At 46.0% G+C, this 21099-nt stretch overlaps 1 protein-coding gene across 1 annotated transcript in view; it reads right to left on the bottom strand.

The window, feature by feature from the left end:
• Positions 1-21099, bottom strand: part of pitpnc1a (phosphatidylinositol transfer protein cytoplasmic 1a) — a 93350-nt gene that overhangs the window by 26184 nt on the left and 46067 nt on the right. The window contains exon 2 of the mRNA XM_061846624.1: positions 12996-13144. Within this exon, the coding sequence (XP_061702608.1) occupies positions 12996-13144 (149 nt within the window). The remainder of the gene's footprint in view (positions 1-12995; positions 13145-21099) is intronic.

Here is a 21099-nt window from a genome sequence, read left to right as displayed (position 1 = left end):
TCCTATATATACAGGGGATAATCAGCCCGCATGAGGCGCAGATGTGTGCCTCCCAATTAGCGCGACTGCGCGGGCACCCGCACAGCCCAGGCTGGAGCGGCAGGATCATGACACCAACAGGGGTAATCCACAACTTAATGACAGTTCCTTAAAACTGATTATAAATGTCCATATTAATCGTTGAAATTATAAGTACACAATCAAATATATTCTCAAGATACTTGGGAAGAAAAAAAAAGCCAGACGTTTAGAAAACAAAACAAAACAAAAAGAGGCTTGGTAAATTTTTCTGTGAATAACAGAAGATAGGTACCCCACAACTGTCATTAGAGGTATTCAATTTTTCATTTTCTTTCTTAAATCAGCAGTGGAATGTGATAACACACTGTGATCAAAAATCCTCATTGTTTTATATCAATGAGAGAGAAAGACAGAGAGACTTGCCCAGAGATGCACATCATATTCACCAAAGAGCGTCAAATAGAGTCTGGGGAAGAGAATTTTCCAGACATAGTCGACTAGTTAAAATAGCATCTAGCTTTTACTGGAGGTGCAGCGTAAGCAGCTCAGACACTCACACGCACTTCATTGCATCATTAAACAACTGGAATTGTCCAGAGAGGCTTGCATCAGGGAGATTTGAACTCTTTCTTCCCAATCAGAATTCGAATCAGCTTTATTGGTCAAGTATATAAACAAATCACAAGGAATTTGTCTCCCAAAGTAGTGATGAAAAACAGTAGAAAGTCAATTGACAGGGAACTTTTTAAAACTCAGTTGTGCAAAGGATGGCATATTCTAGCATTTAAAGCAGTTAAAATGCACATCAGAGCAATAATACAGTACAATGACAACTGTACAAAGGGTGTCAAAACTTCAAATGAGTGTATGCAATTTAAAGTGACTACCTGTGCAATAGTCTATTGTATGTAATACTAACTGGCTCAACAGGCTGTGAGAACAATCTTGAGGCAGAACATTGCCAGTATGTTGCAGTGGAATTGTAAGTTACAATGCTGTGAAAAATCATTTGTGCCCCTTCTGATTTCTGTTTTTTTTTTGGTGTGGATATCTATCACAGACAAAAGTTTAAAATCATCAAACACATTTTAATATCACTCAGAGACAACCCAACGAAATACAAAATGCAGTTTGCAAATGACAATTGTATTTAAGGACAAAAAAAAAAACAAAAAACAAAACATCCAAAGTGTTCAGACCCTCTGTGGAAAAGGTAATGATTTGGGGCTCCAGCAAACCACTGACAGAGCCATTATCAAAAAATGGAGAAAACTGGGAACAGGAGAGGATGACCAACTAAAATTCCTCCAAGAGTACGACGACTCATCCAGGAGGTCACAAAAGAACCTCGAACAGCATCTGAAGACCTGCAGGCCTCGCTGGACTCACTTAAGATCATTGTTCATGATTCTACCATAAGAAAGTCACGAGCCAAAAATGGCATCCATGGTAGTGTTCCCAGGCGAAAACCCATGCTGTCAGCAAAGAATACAAAAGCTCATCTCACATTTGCCAAAAAACATCTGAATGATCCTCAAGACTTTTGGAGAAACATTCTGTGAAAAAACAAAAATGTAAACAATACTTGGGAGCACCATATGGAGGTGACCAACGTTGAATAGTCTATAAATATAAGTGACACCTTACAATGAGCTTCTCTTCTATTAGGATGAAGAAACATCACCCAATAAGAGATGAAAAATAAAATGATTGACAGAGCAAAGTGTACAATACAATGAAAAATAATGATAAAACTAAATGAAATTTAGTTGTTCTTGGACAATGTACTCTAACAATTATTGAGGATTGGAAACTGTCCTATAAGCCAGAAATGTTGTAAGGAATCTTTAAATCCAGTGGCATCACTATCCCTATTTTAGGGGAGCTCAAGCACCCCCAATAAAAATTCCAAACGCCTCCCCAACCCACAACAACAGCAACAAAATAAACATCTTAAAAATGACGGCTCATTCATTAAACAATTTACAGTATAATTTTCAGAACAACATTTTGGCCATGAATAAGATAAGTGGAAAGTAATTTTAGATAAAGATTAAACTGTCCATTGCAGAGGCTGAGTTCATCTCTTTACAAAGATATTACAGTCACACACACACGCACACACACACACACACACACACACACACACACACACACACACACACACACACACACACACACACACACACACACACACACACACACACACACTATCTGTCCAAAGCACTTTACTTCAAATTTCCCAGAGGTCCATTTACTTGTCATCTACGACACAAAATTTCACCTTGTTCATCTCCTATATGGCTATCTTTTCATCTCTTTTGAAAAAAGTTTTTTTTGCTCTGGGACACTTGAGTGCCAAAGTGTCTGTAAAAAGTATTTCATTCTTGATAGAAATTTAAAGTGCCCATTTAAATAAGCAAAAATCCAGTGTGAAGTAATTAATAAACAATTTTATTGTTTATATATGTCTGAAAATCTTCTTATGTCACAAATGCAATATCTGCAGTTTGAGAGAGATCCCATTAGACAGTGTGATTACATACATGAGACCATGGCACACAACATACTGTATCTGCCAATTGCCGCCCAGTTGATTTTGCGTATTCTGGAAGGACTACAAGATTCCCTCGCTACTTTGCACTTCACTTTTTGCGGCTTCAGTGCATTGCGTCCCCCCCACCACAACATTGAAAAATAAAGCCATAATGGCATATTGCGGGAAGACACACTGATACAAGGCACATGAGTAGTCTCTGGTGCAACATCGACCAATGAGAGCATCTGTGGATTTATCTCGTGAGTTGATTGGCTGCTTATCATCGAAGCTTCACCCAGCAACTTCCCTGTAGCTTTGTTTCAAGCGTTCCTTCCCCCTTCCTTTCTGCCATTTTCGTCTACGCTGTTGACTGTATGCGTGATAAACTCTCGTGTTCACAATGCCGCCGAAGCGCTGCATTGATGCAAAAGCTTCCGCCGAAGCGCTGCACTGATGCAACCAAGAGGAAGAGAAAGATGATGACGATCACCAAAAAAATGAAACTTTTGGTATGATCAAAGATGGCAGAAGTTATGCTTGTGTGGTGTGCCACTATGGCTTGAATGAATCCACGGTGCACTACATAAAAAAGGATGTGGCAAATATCCATAAAACAGCTTCAATAACTTTTAATAAGGAAGCAAAACGTGTGGTGACTCAGCGAAATAAGATGATTGTTCGAATGGAAGCTGGGTTATCGTTGTGGATAGCGGACTGCAGAAAAAAAAAGGCGCTGAGTTTGGACACCAACATGATCAGGACAAAGGCTAAAAGCCCCTTACGATCAAATCTGCTCGTTGACGTTGATGAAGGGGTTGAAGAAAGTGCAGACGAACCTCAAGCCAGCACTAGGACGAGGCTTTTCGGAAAGCAAAGGTTGGTTTGAAAAATTTCAAAAGCATGCCTCTGTATGGTGAGGCTTCCTCCACCGACAACGATGCTGCTTGCCGTTATGTGGAGGAAGACTTTCCAAACTTCATCAGTGAGAGAGATGACATCCCTGACCAGGTTTTTAACATGGACGAAACAGGGCTTTTTTCCCCAAATTGTGCAGCACAAGGGTTTATAAATAAAGAAATAACGAGACACTAAACATTTTTGTCTCAAAAATGCAAAGTATAAATATCTACTGTACTGTTGACCTATTTTAAACATTTTGGGTTCCCCCCCCCACACACACACATCATCTCAAAAGTAAACTCAGCTATGTACACCACCAGTGCCTCCAGCAGAAGATTCTCCGAGTGAGGAATATTAATGACGTACTGCATACAAATGTTATTGTGGAGCGTAAGGTTTTATAATTAGAGATTTAACTAGACTGTTGTAATTTTTGTCTCAAGTATGGAAAGTGTAAATAGTGTACTGTTGACATATTTAAAAAATTCTGGTATTCTGGTACACTCCCCTTTCCCCCCACACATGCACACACAAACTCAAAGGTAAAAAAAACTCAGCTACATTGCCTGCGCCTTCAGCAGGAGAGTCTCCGTGTAATGAATGGTAACTATACAGTAATGTAATAGTATTTTATAATTATATTATAAATTTATAATACTGTATATACTAGATTTGTATATTATTAAATATTATACATATTTATACATAAACATAAATGTATGTTTGTGTGCCTTGCATAGGTGCATGAGCCAATATTGCACAACATAATTAAGTTTAAACATATTTTGTAACTATCTTGAGTTCATCTTGATGACCACTAAACGCCATACGAATGAAAATGCACACCTGGGTTGTGTCACTCCCGTCAGTGCATTCGAAAAACACTCCGATGTCCTTCCACACATCAGCCATGGCTTCACAGCGCCGTGTAACTGTACTCTTTTACAGCTGCAGGGATTTTATTGAAGATAATATTCCCGCCTTATTTTTAAAAGATCGTCTTGGAAGGACTTCTTGTTATTAACGATAATGTGATGAACCCGGAAACAATGCTTCATGGCGCTTTCCCTGTTGAACTATGTTGTGTAAAAAGCGACTGCTGCGTGACCAATTCTCAATTCTCATTCTCAGCTTGCTTTTCGGTAGAACGTCTGTGTCGTATTTTCTATAAACAGTTCGAAAATGCCACTCCAAATTTCACCACACTGGCAGATGAGGCAAACGCACTTCCAAAATGATATAGTGAAAAAGTTGTCTGCCTCCCATTCCGCATGAAAGTGATACTTTTTTATGTTCTTTACTGCAGCATCCATACTCAAGTTTGCTAAGATTTCTTACGCGAGATCTTAAAATGGGGGTGGGGGGGGTGCGGACTCACTGACAGCATGTTTTCCTGTATTGTCATTGTTTGTACATGCGTGGTGAGCGAAAGTTAAAAAAAAAATACTGCCGATGTCCTTTTGTTTTTCGGCATACCATCAAGATCGACCGAAACCGATTGTGATCGACGCATTGAGCACCTGTGCGCTAGAACAACAACAAATGACTCACTGTTGTGTGCAAGCAGCATCAGACGTTTAAACGCGGTTGAATTAGATTATTTCATCAACATGGTGTACCATAGGTTTCTTGAGGGACCTACCAGTCTGTGTTTTGGATGCGAAGTTCCATGTCAACTTCGTCAAGTCTCACCGAATCCTGTCCTTGTGTTGCGTTTGTCAACTCCAGTTCGAACACGTATAGTTGAATTACACCGGCATGGAATGTTTTTCGAACATGGGAAGAATAAGAAAATTCCCCCTCTTCAGTTCCTATCGGTTCCACAGCGCATTCCATACAAGTTCATCACTGCTGTCTATCTCCTTGAGATCCCTGTCACAACCTATCGGTACAGAGGAGGAACCAAATGAAGGACAACGGAGACACAGAGGCAGTTTGGGAAAAGTGTTTATTCGTTCCAAGGTCGGGGAACAGGCAGACAGTCAAGTAGAGCACCGGTAACTGAGACGCCAGGTGTAAAGAGCTGGTCTGCGGGCAAGCTGGGGTCAGTAGACGGGAGATCGATCAGAGATAGCAGGATTATCAAAGACGTCAAGCTTACGGGGTTGGTCGGAGGACAGGCGCAGGTCGGTACACTAGAGTTTATGATTAAGTATACGGGAGTGTAAGAACCGGGCATTGGTGGCGACGATCTGGCAAAGCCAGACCGTCCACTGGGTCCTATATATACAGGTGGTAATCACTGTTGATGAGCCACAGGTGTGCGCCTCCTAATCAGTGCAGCTGTGCCGCTACTGGAACGAAGAGGACTGTGGTGCCGTCACCGTCTGCTGGACAGGAACGTGAGGATGCCGACGAGCCATCGCCACCTCCCGGATCGGAACATGAAGCGGCTGCGGAGCCATCGCCACCTCCTGGACAGCAACGTGAGGTGCCTGCGGAGCCATCGCCACCTCCTGGACAGCAACGTGAAGCGGCTGCGGAGCCATCACCACCTCCTGGACAGGAACGTGGGATTTGGAGAGTGGCTCCTGAAACCCCACAAGCGGCAGAACGCTGCATTGTTGCTCTTTCGGTGTTTGCCTTGGCACTCGTGAACTGGGCGCTTGTTCATGAATGAGTGTCGACTCCTTCAGACGGAATCCGACTGGCTCATAGTCAGGGATCCCGGAGGAAAACTGGCAGACATTAGGGGGCATGAACAGATCATTATTGGGAACAGCATGGAGCGACGGGAATGATAAAGTCCTTCCCCTCTTAACTGGAGGAAAATAGTTCGCCTTATCTTTATCTGAATTCACGCCATCCTCGGAACTTAAGCCCTCTGCAATTAATTTCTGAGTCTTGTTCTTTGGGAAAACAGAAGTTGAAGGCGCTCTGGCAGGCCTATCTTCGATTGCCTATTCCATCCTTTTCCTTCGATGGCCGCCCGGAAGCCTGTCGTCACCGCGACACAGGTGTGACGCGGCAGTGAATCTGTTGCCACCAGCGATGTGAGCCCGGTTCGGAAAGGAGTGGATGGATACCGTGGCATGAGAATGGGTCAGCAGCACGTCTGTCAAAACAACGACGTGAGCATGACGAGGCGGCGGATCTGTTTCCACTGCAACGTGAGCTCGGCTCGGTAGGGGATCAGTGGCTACCACAGCGTGAGCTTGCAGTGAATCTGTTGCAACCGCGATGTGGGAATGGCGGGGCAGTGGATCTGTTGCCACAGCGACGTGAACTTTGTTCGGGAGCGGGTCTATTGCTACCACAACTTGGGGGTGGCTCGGGAGCAGGTCAGTTGTCACTGCACCATGGCCGTGACTCACCAGCGATCCTCAACCTCGTGACCCTCGAGTCGCTGCACCTCAGGATTTGGTGATCCCTTCTCCCTCTGGGCTGGAAGTTTCGCCACCAGCTCCGGGTCTGCTGGTTTGGTTGTTGCCGGTGAAGAGTGGATGGACGAGGACGGTATCTTTGTCGGCGCGGAGCAGGAGGTACAAAGAGGCACGCCGCTTGGGCGTTTCCTCTGGCCGCCACGCGGAGGACCTGGGTAAATGGCCAAGCGGGTTCCCAAAAAAGGATTGGAGAACGAGGACTTGGACCTACCGGGCGAAGACACTCAGGAGCTGGAAACACGGGGAGGTGAAACAAACTGACTGGGACTAAAAATAAGGAGAGGAAATTCACAGTCAAAATCTGAATCGTAGTCAGGCAGCCGGTCATATAAATCAAGGTTTTCCTCAAAGTCCGAAAAATCAGAGTCCAAAAAAATACAAGGTGGTGAGCGGGTCGTGGTCGGGACGTAATCTTGACACAGGCGGTGCGTGTGACACGGAAGAAGGGGACAACATCATGGAGCCTACCCGGATAGGACAGGCTTGGTCCTTCAGCAGTCGGTTTACCTCGCGTCGGTCCCGGCGATGCCGGGTCTTTCCTGCTGGGTCCTGTGTTGGCCAGATTGTTCTGTCATGACCCATCGGTACGGGAGTGCAGGAACGGGGCATGGGTGGCAACGATCTGGCAAAGCCACATCGTCCACTGGGTCCTATATATACAAGGGTTAATCACTGCTGATGAGGCGCAGGTGTGCGCTTCCTAATCAGTGCAGCTGTGTGGAGACCCGCACAGCCAGGGCTGGACCGGCAGCACTATGACAATCCTACTCGCAGTTTGTATGATTGTCTGTTTAGAAACCCATTTCTGTTCTAGGGTTGTCTTTGCGTGACATCACATGGAAAGAGCTTCAACACAGTTTCGGTTTGAAAATGGGTTGTGGGACCCACTTTTGGGTCCCGCCCATCAGTTGAGAATCACTGATCAAGCCTGTACGATGTAATTTATCAGACCTGACCTAATTGTGGTGGCTGATTTTGATTCTGAAAGGCAGGCGCAAAGTGGTAACAGGCTAGCCCGCACAAAACTAAAGGCGACAAGAAGAATTGATCTTTCTCACACATGTTAACATTTTAAATGCCATAAACAAAAATTGCTATGACATATGGTATATGCAGCAATACAGTTTTAGATTGTCTGAATCATCTAAGAGCTGATGTCTAAAAAATTGTTACAGTTAAAAGTTCAAATAAAATAGGGGTTGCCCTAACTCATAAACACTGGCCCAAAGCACCGAATAATCCAGAACGAGTAAGATTAAAAAGAGATGTAGGAAAGTTAACCATGAAAGATGGACTTTTATACCGTGTCAGTAAAAAGCCCTCTGGAGCGGTCGTTAGTCAGATCGTCCTTCCCAAGGAGTTCCGTCAGATGGTCATCCAAACTATGTATGATGATCTTGGACACCTTGGACAGGAAAGAACTGTCAACATGCTCCGGACCGGATTCTTTTGGCCCAAAATGTCATTGGAAGTGGAAGAATACATCCAAAACTGTGGTGTGTGCGTCACTCACAACACTCCTGTACAGAGGGTTGCTCCATTGCACCAGATTGTGAGCCATGGACCCATTGACTTGTTGTGCATGGACTTCCTTTGCATGGAACCAGACTCAAAGGGAATTAGCAATGTCTTAGTAGTCACAGATCATTTTACGAGATATATACAGGCTTTTCCCGCCAAAAGGCTTCAGTTATGGCAAACGTCCTAATGGAAAAATATTTTGTACATTATGGACTTCTTGCAAGAATTAATTCAGACCAAGGAAGAGATTTCGAGAGCCGACTGAGCTAAGAAATGTTGAACTTGATGGGGATATGAAAGTCGCAAACCACGCCAAATCATCTTCAAGGGGACCCACAGCCAGAGAGGTTCAACAGAACTCCAATCTCCATTCTCGGTACACAGAGCCAGGAAAAGAAGCGTAACTGGAGTCAACATGTGCCATATCTAGTTCATGCATAAAACAGTACAAAGTGCGATTCAACTGGATACTCTCCATACCATCTAATGTTCAGTAGGGAGGCAAGACTAAACGAGCCATTAAGCCAATCGTTTAACTCTCATATGACGAGCCTGGTAGGTCCAGTGACAGCCCTTTAACTACAGTGCATAGGTGTATCGTCATTGAAATAAGAAAACATTAAAACCCTAGACTTATGCCTTAAAACCCTTATGATAGTGTCTGGTGAGGACACAGACAGTTTAAAAGAGGGGTGGGTGTAACCCAGTTAAAAAAATTGCTACAGTTGAAAGTTCAAATACATAGAGTAGCAGTAAGGCTATTGATTTTCTTTATACAAGGTGGGGGGATATTTGTCAAAGTGTGTGCTGAATTTATTTTCTTTTGGAGGGATGTATATTCAAAAGTGTTTTATTAATTTGTGAAAATAAATAGTTTTGTTTGTCATTTTATTATTGTAACCTGTGTTTAAGAAGGACAGGAAGTGACATGTTGAGGTGGGGTTGGGGGAGAGAGTACAAGAAAGAAGCAAAGGAGTGCGAAGGAAGAGTGGCTAGTTTGAAGAAAAGAAAAGTTAAGGAAAGGCCTGAGAGAAAAGCAGAAGTTAGAAAGCAAGTGTGATCCTCACAAGGGTCACAGGAGTGCTGTAGCCCATCCCATCTGTCATTGGGCAGGAGGTGGGGTACACCCGGAAATGGTTGCCAGCCAATCGCAGGGCACATAGAGACTTGATCAATGTGTTCGACAAGGACTTTTGACAGTTCAATTGTGATAGTGTCGTTTGAGTGGACTACTCAAATCGCGTCGTAACATGGTGGAGTTAGCCGCAAATACAGAGGCTGAGTGGATGCATAGAACTTTGCTTGGACAGTAGCGACAAGCTAACGCAAGCTAGCGAGGCCTGTGTTTGACCACGAGGGTGAAGACGAGAACGAGGACGAAAGCTTCGCAACGGATCGGACTTGGATGATGCTGGACAAGTGGACACAACGCTTGACTTTCTTCACTCCTGCCGTTTGTAACACGGCAGGGACATTGGGGTTTGAATTTCTCGTTTTGACGGCTATATTCACATTTGTTTGGGCCCTTAGCTTAGGTTAGCCTAGCTTAGGTCATTGTGCACCTGTTATGTGGACTTTGTTTATTTGAATAAGTGTTTGTTTTGTACACATATTTGATTTTCCAACCTTTATGTTGTTATTAAATGTTCACACTTTTTGTTACATAACCAGGTCTATTATTTGACTATCTGCAAGACAGTTAAAAAAGTGGGGAGTTTATATGGTAGCTTGGTTGTTTAAATTAGAATAACCTTAACTCATAAGAGGAAATATTATTTCAGACACCTTTTGAGAGGGAATAAGTGCACAAGTAAAGAGGAAAGTTGTAATAGAAGTTTAGAGTAATTACCAATAAGTTAATTGATTCATTTCTATTTTTGATTGAGGAAAGAACTCAGGTTAGTCACCTTTCGTCAAAGTATGATACACTAGAGAGTCGCTACATCTTCACAAAGAGTCATGTCATATCACCGATGACAATACTCCTTTCAATCCTGATCAGACAATTGTAGCGCATTGTGACAAGTGGTGGTGTTGTTTCAAGGTTTAAGCACAGTCTTACACTGTATGGGCATACACATCCAATTGGCATGCTCTCGAGTTTAGAAAGTCCAACAAAACACATTTTATGCAGCTGCTGGCTTCAAGAAAACCAAAATTCTCAGAAAACAACAAACCATTATTAGGCAGATTCGGCACATTATTATTAAATGCAGCATTTGATTGAGTCAATCATTTAATACAATAAATTTCACACTGAGTGCCAACTTGGCCTCATCAGTATGCTTAATCTCTTAAGGGAGAAATCCAGTGCTTTGCATGAACAGTGTATCCAATAGGTTATGTAATATGAACTCTATTTTGACATTGTGATGCTAAATGCTCCCTCATTTAATAGTGTTTTGAGATTATTTTTGTTGACAATTACCAATTTTCAGGGGCGCTGCCATTTTCGCAAGTCACATGATGTGACATGACATGTACTGTGCCATTCCAAACGGTCGATAACATGGGACACCATTATGCCCAGCGCTGATTTCTTGGATTTATCCTCATCTGATGAAGAAATAGCAGTATCGGTTGATTGGGAAGACTGAGGAATACTTTCATACATATTTGAATCTGTTGCTCTAATTAATTCTAATATTCGGATGGTTCTTCGGGCAGAATGATACTGGTGGTGGCGGAGGCCTTTAGCCTAGCTTCGGCGTCCGGGGCTAACGCCATCCGCCGCTGCCCACTTTGTTGAAGCTCGACTAAAGGCCTCCTGAACGTTGAAACTCGGCTCGCGGCCTCCCGCCGGAGCTCGTGGCCCGCCTTCGGTGGTGGCGGAGGGCTGTAGCCTTGCTTTGGCGTCCGGGGCTAACGAAGCAGGCGGCGGTGAGGTCGTTAGCCCTGGACGCCGAAGCTAGGCTAAAGGCCTGCGCCATCACCGGAGCTCGGCTAAAGGCCTCCCCGAACATTGAAGCTCAGCTTGCGGCCTCCCACCGGAGCTTGTGGCCTGGCTTCGATGGCGGCGGAGGGCTTTAGCCTAGCTTTGGCATCTGGGGCTAACGGCCTCCGCCGCCTGGAACCTCAGCTCGTGGTCGCCGTTGGAGCTTGCTTGTCAGACTCTGTGTCATTGACGTCCAAAGAACCAGCCGAATATTCAACATTAATTACAGCCACAGGTTCAAATATGTATGGAAGTATTCCTCAGTCTTGCCGATCAATCGATAATGCTATTTCTTCATTAGATGAGGATAAATCTGAGACATCAGCGCTGGGCATACATGGTGTCCCATGTAAACGAGCCTTTGTTGCGGCACGGTACACGTCACATACGCCCATGTACTTCATGTGACTTGCAAAAATGGCAGCGCCCCTGAAAACTCGTAATTGTCGATAAAAATATTCTCAAAACACTATTAAATAGGAAAGGATTTAACATCACATTGTCAAAATAGGCTACATATTACATGACCTATTGGATACACTGTTAATGCAAGCACTGGATTTCCCCTTTAAGGATTTTTCAGACTGTACTTGGCGCTGTGTCAACTTTCCCATTCCTTGTGTGTGCGCTGCATGGTTCGACATGACGCCGAGTGTCAAATGACAAATACATATTGCAGCGTTGTTGTTCACTTAGCAGGGAGACCCTTCTGGTTTCCTTCTCGGCGGTTCTGTCGCCACATTCAAAGATGAGATGGATGCACCCCCGTTGCTGTCATCGTCCTTTCACATTGAGTTCTTGAAGTCCATCCATCCATCCATCCATCCATCCATCCATCCATCCATCCATCCATCCATCCATCCATCCATCCATCCATCCATCCATCCATCCATCCATCCATCCATCCATTTTCTGAGCCACATATCCTCACAAGGGTCACAGGAGTGCTGGAGCCAATCCCATCTGTCATTGGGCAGGAGGTTGGGTACACCTGGAAATGGTTGCCAGCCAAACGCAGGACACATAGAGACAGACAAGAGTCGCACTCACAATCACACCTAAGGGCAATTTAGAATCTCCAATTGATGCATGTTTGTTGGGATCTTGGAGGAAACCCAAGTGCCTGGAGGAAACCCAAGTGCCTGGAAAAAACCCACGCAGGCACGAGGAGAACATGCAAACTCTACACAGGTGGGGCCAGCGTTTGAACCCTGGTCCTCAGAATTGTGAGCCCAATGCTTTACAGTTGTCCCCCCCAGTGTCATGCCATCATATTTGAAAATCATTATTGACATTCTAACGAGTGGCAGTCTAAAGTTGATGTGATATAAATCTACACATTAATATACGGATAGAGTTGGGATTTGTGTTCAACGGTATTTTTATGCACAACAGACAAGGAAAACAGGTTTCTTCTTTGAGAATTCAGGAAAGAGATTGTAGGAACCTTCATAAAAGATCAAAAGCTTTCAAAACAACATGGACATTTTATTTTCCTCAATAACAGAAATAGTGATGAAGATGCAAATTGGTGGAATCACTTTTGAACTGTCCACAATGGATTTCAATTGAAGGCTTGGTTTGAAGTTGTCACCTAAATGGGATTCAAGACCTGTAAATGACCAAACCTCTGTGCAAAGGACTTAAAGAGGTTGGAGTTGTAGTGTGACACTGGGTTTCATTAGAGGAGACTCACTTGTTGAGGTAGATCCGTTTCTCAGTGAACTGGCCCGATCCATGCTCAGGGTCATCATAGGGCTCATTCTGCACCACCTCCACCCCCTCGCCACGTTCACTTTGTTCATTGCTATGCTTACTGATCATGTACAGCTGGCCGATCCGGTACTGAAAGAGAGGACGGGAGACAGAAATAAAAAAAAAATCACAATTTTTATTAGATTAAAAATTCAGTCAAGTTCAGTTGGAAAGGGTCATCCTGACATTGTGATCAGCTCAAGATTCAATTCAATTGATGCTGCTCCAGCTGGAAAGAACAAGTTCTTGCCCTAAGGTTTACCGAATACGATGGTACCTTGCCTGACAAGCTTAATTTGTGCTGTGACCAATTTTTCAACCCAATTTAATCCTATAATAAGTCGATTTTCCACATTAAAATTATTTCAAATTCCATTAATCTGTTTTAAAAAAAATATTTCAAAAATGATCACTCACAGCAGGTCTCTTTATTCATGCAGCTAAATTGAGTGGTCCATGATTATCTGTAAAACGTCCATTGGCAAGACCCCATCATATCTTCACTCTGCTCAGCATGCATACCATCACCAACACTCCCAGTTCCGGCAAATGTATTAACCACTACATTGCCAAAGTGAAATGAAAGTTTTGATCAATGTTCTTCTCAGTTTTCAGCCACATATAAGTGGAACACTGCAACCAATAATAAAACTAAGCCCTCACTGTTCACTCACCACTTGCTGACCCATTTAGCCCCGTGACAATCTCATGTTAGACCTCATGACAGGCCGGAATGGGTTGTCAGGTGGCAACTATTTTCCATACATTTGGATAACAGCGAGTGTTGCAGTGAGTGCTCCGGGACGGAGAATTCCGACTGCTCGTACGCCTATTTCCAGGGCTGAGAAATGGATATACCCTCACAGTAACTTATCCCACTCAGGAGGAATGTCAAGGGTCGTATAGACTCACATACACACATATTCGCGATGGAAACCGAGGATAGCATTGTTAAGCAAATGGAAAAACGACAAGTACAGAATCGGATGTTTGCTTGTGACTGCGCTACAACTACATCAAGCCAAGAATGCAAAGGGGCGAAATGTTACCCCGTCACGGAAAATCAACCCAGTCAAGAAGCCCAGGGGGGTAAGTTCATACATCACAATGGCATCCCAATTTTCCGTTCGACAGTCAGTTGAGGAAAGTGAAGCTAGAATTTGGATTGCGGTGCATTTGTGACTGAGCAGCTGTTGCAGTGCAGCATCGTTTTTCACTTGTAGGGAAGGCATGATAAAAAAAAGGAGCTTGCGTTTGTTGTCACACAAGTACATGTTGGCATTAGCATAGGTGGAATGGTAAGAGAAACTGACAGAAATAATTATGTGCCAGCAAAAGATGTCCATGCCAATACAAAAACTGGAAAGTGATTATTAAAGATGACCAAAACAAGCTTTACTACACATTTGTTGCTTTTTCCTGAAATAATATAAAAATAAAGTAGGGAAAAACGGGAAAATTATGCTTTTGTATTTCTTTGACAATAGGTCATTGATTCTCAAAGTTTGCTACATGTACTGCACTGCTCAGGGATAGTTCGGTTTATCTTAACTTGTCTGAGGTACAGTACTGTGAAATCTTTAATTCATTCCCTGCCAGTTTATTCAAAGCAGCATTAACAGCAGTTTCTGATCAAAAGCAGAGAAAGAGCTTTTGTGAAAAACGTCAAAGAGTGACTAATATTTGTATCTTTTCTGACACCTCAAAATATAAAACGAAAAACAAGACTGAGAAGGGGCCTTTGATGGTAAAATTATTTATTTACAGATACAGAACAAAGAAACCCATCATATACGACGCTGACTCACTGCATGGGTCCAGTTGAAGAGTCAGTGACTTTTTTTTACATGGCATTTGCCATTCAGTCCATGACACTGCTCCAGATCGTGACAGAAAACGTCCCATTAGCTACTGTGACACATACGCAGTTTGTACCAGTGTATTGGCATTTCGCTCGCTCTCATAATCAACGTGAAAAGCCAAGGGTCATCACTTCATTGTTATCTTCTACTCAAAGCTGTTCAGCTCTCAATTAAAAACCAATGTAATGCCATCATCTACAGGGACCTGTTAGTCATTACACTGTCTTACAAATCTGAATTTCACAGAAATGCTAAACTGGGGAGGAGTATCTTCTACACCAATTCAATGACAAACGTACTTGACAAAAACAATTTATGTCTTTGGACTCCAGTTTGTCACGAACATGGGACAAGGGGTAGGACCCAAATGCAGGACTCTATGAGGCATTGACATGATTTTGAGGCGGGTTTCATTCCAGGCAGAGGTCAATATACAGGTAGACACTCCAAGAAAGCCAAATTCACAAAAACACGTGGCATTTATAAAATTTTCACATATTTAAACACAGCGTTCATGTTCAAGCCGTATACATATTATTACACTGGCTTAAACCAGATGAAAAATGGGCAGATAACAGATGACGTGTTTTGAATTTTCCCATGTGTGGAGAAGGGTTAGGAGTGGAGTAGAAAAAACTGACTGTTGACTTTGCTCATTACATCTACCCAAAGGGTAAAAATTATTACGGCCCAAAAAATCCTCAAGACCGCCACTCGGATGATGGCTCGTGGCGGTGTATTTAAACATGAAGGAACATTTATGATCATTTTCCCTTCAGTTTCACTTGGCGAAGGGGGCCTAATATACACATTTGAGATCGCTGTTTTGTTTGCCATTCAAACCCCTTTCTCTCTGTTGACTTTACAATTAAAAAAACTTGTTTTTCCCCAAGGCGGTATGGTGGCCCCACAGTTCTGAGGTCCCGGGTTTAAACCCAGACCCGCCTGTGTGGAGTTTGCATGTTTTCCCCGTGCGTGCGTGGGTTTGCTCCAGGAACTCCGGTTTCCTCCCACATCCCAAAAACATGCAACATTAATTGGACACTCTAAATTGCCCCTAAGTGTGATTGTGAGTGCGGCTGTTTGTCTCAATGTGCCCTGCGATTGGCTGGCAACCAGTTCAGGGTGTACCCCGCCTCTTGCCTGTTGACAGCTGGGATAGGCTCCAGCACTCCCGTGACCCTGGTAAGGATAAGCAGCTAAGAAAATGGATGGATAGATGGATGTTTTTCCCCAAAACAGGATGAAGATGTCACGAACGAGGCTCGAGGGCGGACCCAAATGCACGACTCCAGAGGCAAGCAGGTAGTGTACAGAAAGCCTTTATTCGGTCCGTGGTCAATGATCAGCGAGTCAGTCAGGAAAAGCAGCAGTATCAGAAGAGGCAGGCTTACTAGGATAGAACGAGGCATGGGAATCAACGATCTGGCGGAGGACTAGTTGTCCCCCGTGTCCTATAAGTACTGGGTGTAATCAGCCGAAACAGGGTGCAGGTGTGTGTCGACTAATTGGCTGACCACACCCAGCCTGGGGAGGATGCCCCCTCAACGGCCGGCTCCCGACGGCCCAGGAGCGTCTGGATGGTCCGCATAGAAGTCCTTGATGAGGGAGGGGTCCTCAATGAAGCGCGAGGGGATCCAAGAGCACTCCTCCGGTCCGTATCCCTCCCAATCCACCAGGTACTGGAACCCCCTTCCTCTGCGGCGGGAAGACAGCAACCGGCGCAATGTGTACACCGGCCCGCCGTTCAGCATCCTTGGGGGATGGGCGGGGGGTTGGCCGGAGGGCCCAGGGGCGATGGACGATCCGGGCGTAGTCTGCCGACGTGGAACGTAGGGTGCACCCTCATGGACCTGGGAAGTCTGAGTGATATGGCGACTGGGTTAATGATTTTGGTGATCGGGAACGGACCAACAAACCTGGGAGCAAGTTTGCGGGATTCCATCCACAGTGGGAGATCCTTGGTGGAGAGCCACACTCGCTGCCCCACCCTGAGTTCTGCTGGGGCTCTCCTCTTGCGGTCCGCTGCGGACTTGTAGATGTTGCCCATGTGCAGCAGCGTCCTCCGGGCTGCCTCCCAGGTTCGTTTGCAGCGCCGTACCACTGCCAGAGCCGACGCCACCGCGGAGTCTGTGGCCAAGGAGGGAAACAGAGAGGGAGGATAGCCGTGCACAACATGGAGTGGAGCCATACCTGTTGAGGCGTAGGGTGGGGAGTTGTGGGCGTACTCAACCCATTTGAGGTGCTGGCTCCATGTGCGCTAAGCATCGAAGTCCTGTCTCTAATTCCTGATTCACCCTCTCTGTTTGGCCATTAGACTCCAGATGATGGCCCGAAGTTAGACTAGACGAAGCGCCGATGAGGGTGCAGAATTCCTTCCAGAAGCAGGCGGTGAATTGCGGACCTCTGTCCGAGACGATGTCCCGGGGGAACCTGTGGTAGCGGACGACCTCGTCCAACACCAGCTGGGCTGTCTGCTTGGCCGATGGGATCTTCGGAAGTGGGTCGAAGTGAACCATCTTGGAGAATTGGTCCACTACAGACAGCAGAACTGTGTTTCCCTGAGAGGGCGGTAGGCCGGTGACGAAGTCCAACGCGAAGTGCGACCACGGGCGGAAAGGGATGGACAGAGGCCACAACTCAACCATTGGTCATAAACGGGACATCTTATTGGCCACACACACCGGGCAGGCATTGACGAATTCCTTCATGTCTTTGCTGAGGTTGGGCCACCAGAATCTGTTGGACCACAGAACGAGTTTTTGCCATACCCGGGTGGCAGACCGTCTTGTTCGAATGGGCCCAGTTGACGACATCTCCCCGAAGTGATGGAACGACGAACAGGCGATCAGACGGACAATCTGCGGGCGGCGGCGTCTCTCCCAGGTCCTCCTTCACCCGCGACTCGACCGCCCAGGTGAAGCTGGACACAAAGCACACCTCTGGCAGGATAGGAGCTTCTACTGACTCCGTGCGCTCCCCCTCATGGTCCGTGAGAGGGCGTCCGGCTTGCTGTTCTTGGAACCTGGGCAGAAGGACAGAGTGAAGCGGAAGCAGGTGAAGAAGAGAGCCCACCTGGCCTGGCGGGCGTTCAACCGCTTCGCGGTCCTCAGGTACTCTAGATTTTTGTGGTCAGTGAGGACCACGAACGGTACTTGTGAGCCCTCCAGCCAGTGCCGCCACTCCTCCATAGCCGTCTTGACTGCCAGCAGTTCGCGATCCCCCACGTCGTAATTTCTCTCTGGAGGTGTTAGCTTCCTAGACAGGAATGCACACGGGTGGATGCTTCTGTCTTTGGGACTCCGCTGCGACAAGAAGGCTCCAATTCCCGAGTCCGACGCCTCCACCTCCACCATGAACTGGCGATCCGGATCCGGGATAATGAGGATGGGTGCGGTGGTGAAACTTGCCTTAGGTTTATTGAAGGCCTCCTGGCAGGTCCGGGACCATTCGAAAACGTTGTGCGGCGAGGTGAGAGTGCGCAGAGGGGCGGCCACGGCGCTGAAGTTCCGAATGAACTTTCTGTAGAAATTTGCAAAGCCAATGAACCTCTGCACGTGCCTCCTGCTGGCGGGGGTGGGCCACCGAAGCACCGCTTCGATCTTCCCGGGATCCATCCGTATCTCCCCTTCTGCCAGGATGAAGCCCAGAAAGGACAAGGATGCTCGGTGGAACTCGCACTTTTCCCATTTCATGAACAGTTGGTGCTGCAAGAGATGCTGGAGCACCTCTCTGACCTGTCGGATATGGGAGGTCAAATCTGCTGAGAAGATGAGAATGTCGTCAAGGTTTACAAATACGTTTTTTTTCAGGAAGTCCCGAAGCACGTCATTAATAAAGTTTTGGAAGACGGCCGGGGCATTGGTCAGTCCGAAGGGCATCACCAGATACTCGTAATGCCCCATGGGAGTGTTGAAAGCCGTCTTCCATTCGTCGCCCTCCCGGATCCGCACCAGATGATATGCGCTGCGCTGGTGAAGATCCGGGCACCTTGAAGGAGTTCAAATGCCGTAGCGATTAAGGGCAAGGGGTACCCGTTCTTGACCGTGATGTCATTCAAGCCTCGGTAGTCGATGCAGGGTCGTAAAGCGGAGTCCTTCTTCTTAACGGAAAAAAACCCTGAATCTGGTGAGGAGGATGGGCGAATGAGTCCGGTTGCCAGAGACTCCTCGACGTAATCCCTCATTGCCTGGTGCACCGGTCCTGTCAAAGAGAACAGTCTCCCTCTGGAAGGTGAGGTGCCTGGGAGGAGTTCGATAGCACAGTCATAAGGCCGATGCGGCGGCAGAGATTTTGCCTTGGACTCAGAAACAACCTCCTTTAAATCATGGTAACAAGAGGGCACTGTGGCTAATTCGGAGGTGGTACTCAGTTCAGCAACTTGAATCCCTCCATCCTCAGCAGTGAGACACTGCTTGTGACAGTCCTCACCCCATGCCATTATCCGACCCGTGACCCAGTCAATGTGGGGGTTGTGTCTCTTGAGCCACGGCCTCCCCAGGATTATATCACTGCTGCTAGAGTTAAAAACGTGGAAACTAATGCGCTATGTGTGCGTGTCCGGAAAGTCCATACGTAAGGATTGTGTGCGGTGTGTAATCCGGCAGAGGAACTTGCCGTTGGCGGTGTAAGCAATACGAAGACGGTGTGTGGGGAAGGTTGCCGCACGCAACGCTTCGACCACACGGGGATTAATAAGGTTAGCGCCTGAACCGGAGTCAATGAACGCGGTCACTAAGCACGAGTGAGAGTCCGTTCCTACGGTGAGGTGCAAAAACGACCACCCTGACTCAGCGACAGTATACCGCACACTCACCGGCGTAGAGATCTTAAGGTCGGAGCGCTTCGGTCGAACCAGGAAACGGGAGATTAAGTGTCCAAGACGACCACAGTAGAAACAACGCCCTTTTTGTCGGCGGCGTAAGCGCTCCTCCGCTGAGCTGCCGAGCCCTTCCACTTACATGGGTTTCGACGTAGTAAGCAGCGGGGGCGGCTGGGAAGCGATCGGGCTGAGCCTCTCCGTCTCCTCCTCGGTCATGCCGTCCATCTGCCCCTGCACGGCCAAGCGCTGATCCACCTTGAGGGCCAGTCCGATTAGAGCGTCCAGCAAAGGCGGAAGATCCATGACAATGAGGTGGCCACGGATCCGTGGGGAAAGTCCCTGGTAGAAGGCGTCATGGAGAGCCTCCTCGTTCAACCGGCTCTCGGCGGCCCGGATCCGGAATTTGATAGCGTAGTCTGAGACGCGGCGACGGCCTTGGCAAATTGTCATGAGTGAGACCGCCGCCTGGCGTTCCGGAGCCGCGTACTGGAATACTTGGCTGAGCGCGCAGCCTGGGGACGATGCCAGGAGCATGACAGAAGAACTGGCTGTGTTTTGAGCTGACTCAATGTGTTGTTATTATCTCCCTTGCACCTTCTCTGGGAAGATACAAGAGGCACCAGCTAGGATCACGATATGGTACAAATGAGTCAAAATGTTGTCCTGACACACTTTAGCAAAATGCAGTCATGTATCCATTCAGATCTGTTGCCATTTCCAACCGAGACAAAAAAGGGATCAGAAAATGCCCACTGAGCTCCCATGTAATAGACCACCAATTTCGTACTGTTTCTCTTTGCTGAACTGCCTATAGTACATATGCACGATATATCTAAATTAACTTTTTAAAGGTTTTGTCATGTTATTAACTAAATATTGATCGGTAACTGGTGTATATGTTGTACAGTACGTGGCATAGTTGCATAATGAAAACATTGTGTTTTTGTACACTATTGATGGTTTCTATAATTGTGATGTGATAGTGGTGGAATTCAGAGGTAGATTAAAATAAATGAGGAAACAATAAAGTCCAAATTACCAAATCCCTACTTATTTAACTAATCAACTATCCAACCTTTGAACCTACCTTTTGACTCCAGCTTCTATTTCACTTTTTTACTCCCCGATACTTCCCATATGTGTCCGCCATGTAGTCTCTGTCTTTCATCTGTGACACTATATGCAAATATTGAAACTTGAAAGGAGTGTGAACCCTCCGGGTGCAGTAATTGAGCCCGTATAGCACATCCTGTATTCACGCCCGAGTAGCACCACGCTGAAAAACTGGAAAGTGACAAACGCCTCCGCTTCAGCGCACACGATGACACACAGTGAGCCTTTAGTGTCCGTTACGGCTGGCT

This window comes from Syngnathoides biaculeatus, chromosome 16 (genome assembly GCF_019802595.1).
Source record: "Syngnathoides biaculeatus isolate LvHL_M chromosome 16, ASM1980259v1, whole genome shotgun sequence".
Classification (NCBI taxonomy): Eukaryota; Metazoa; Chordata; class Actinopteri; order Syngnathiformes; family Syngnathidae; genus Syngnathoides; species Syngnathoides biaculeatus.
Note: the sequence above shows the minus strand (reverse complement) of the source record. Positions and strands in the feature narration are given on the sequence as shown.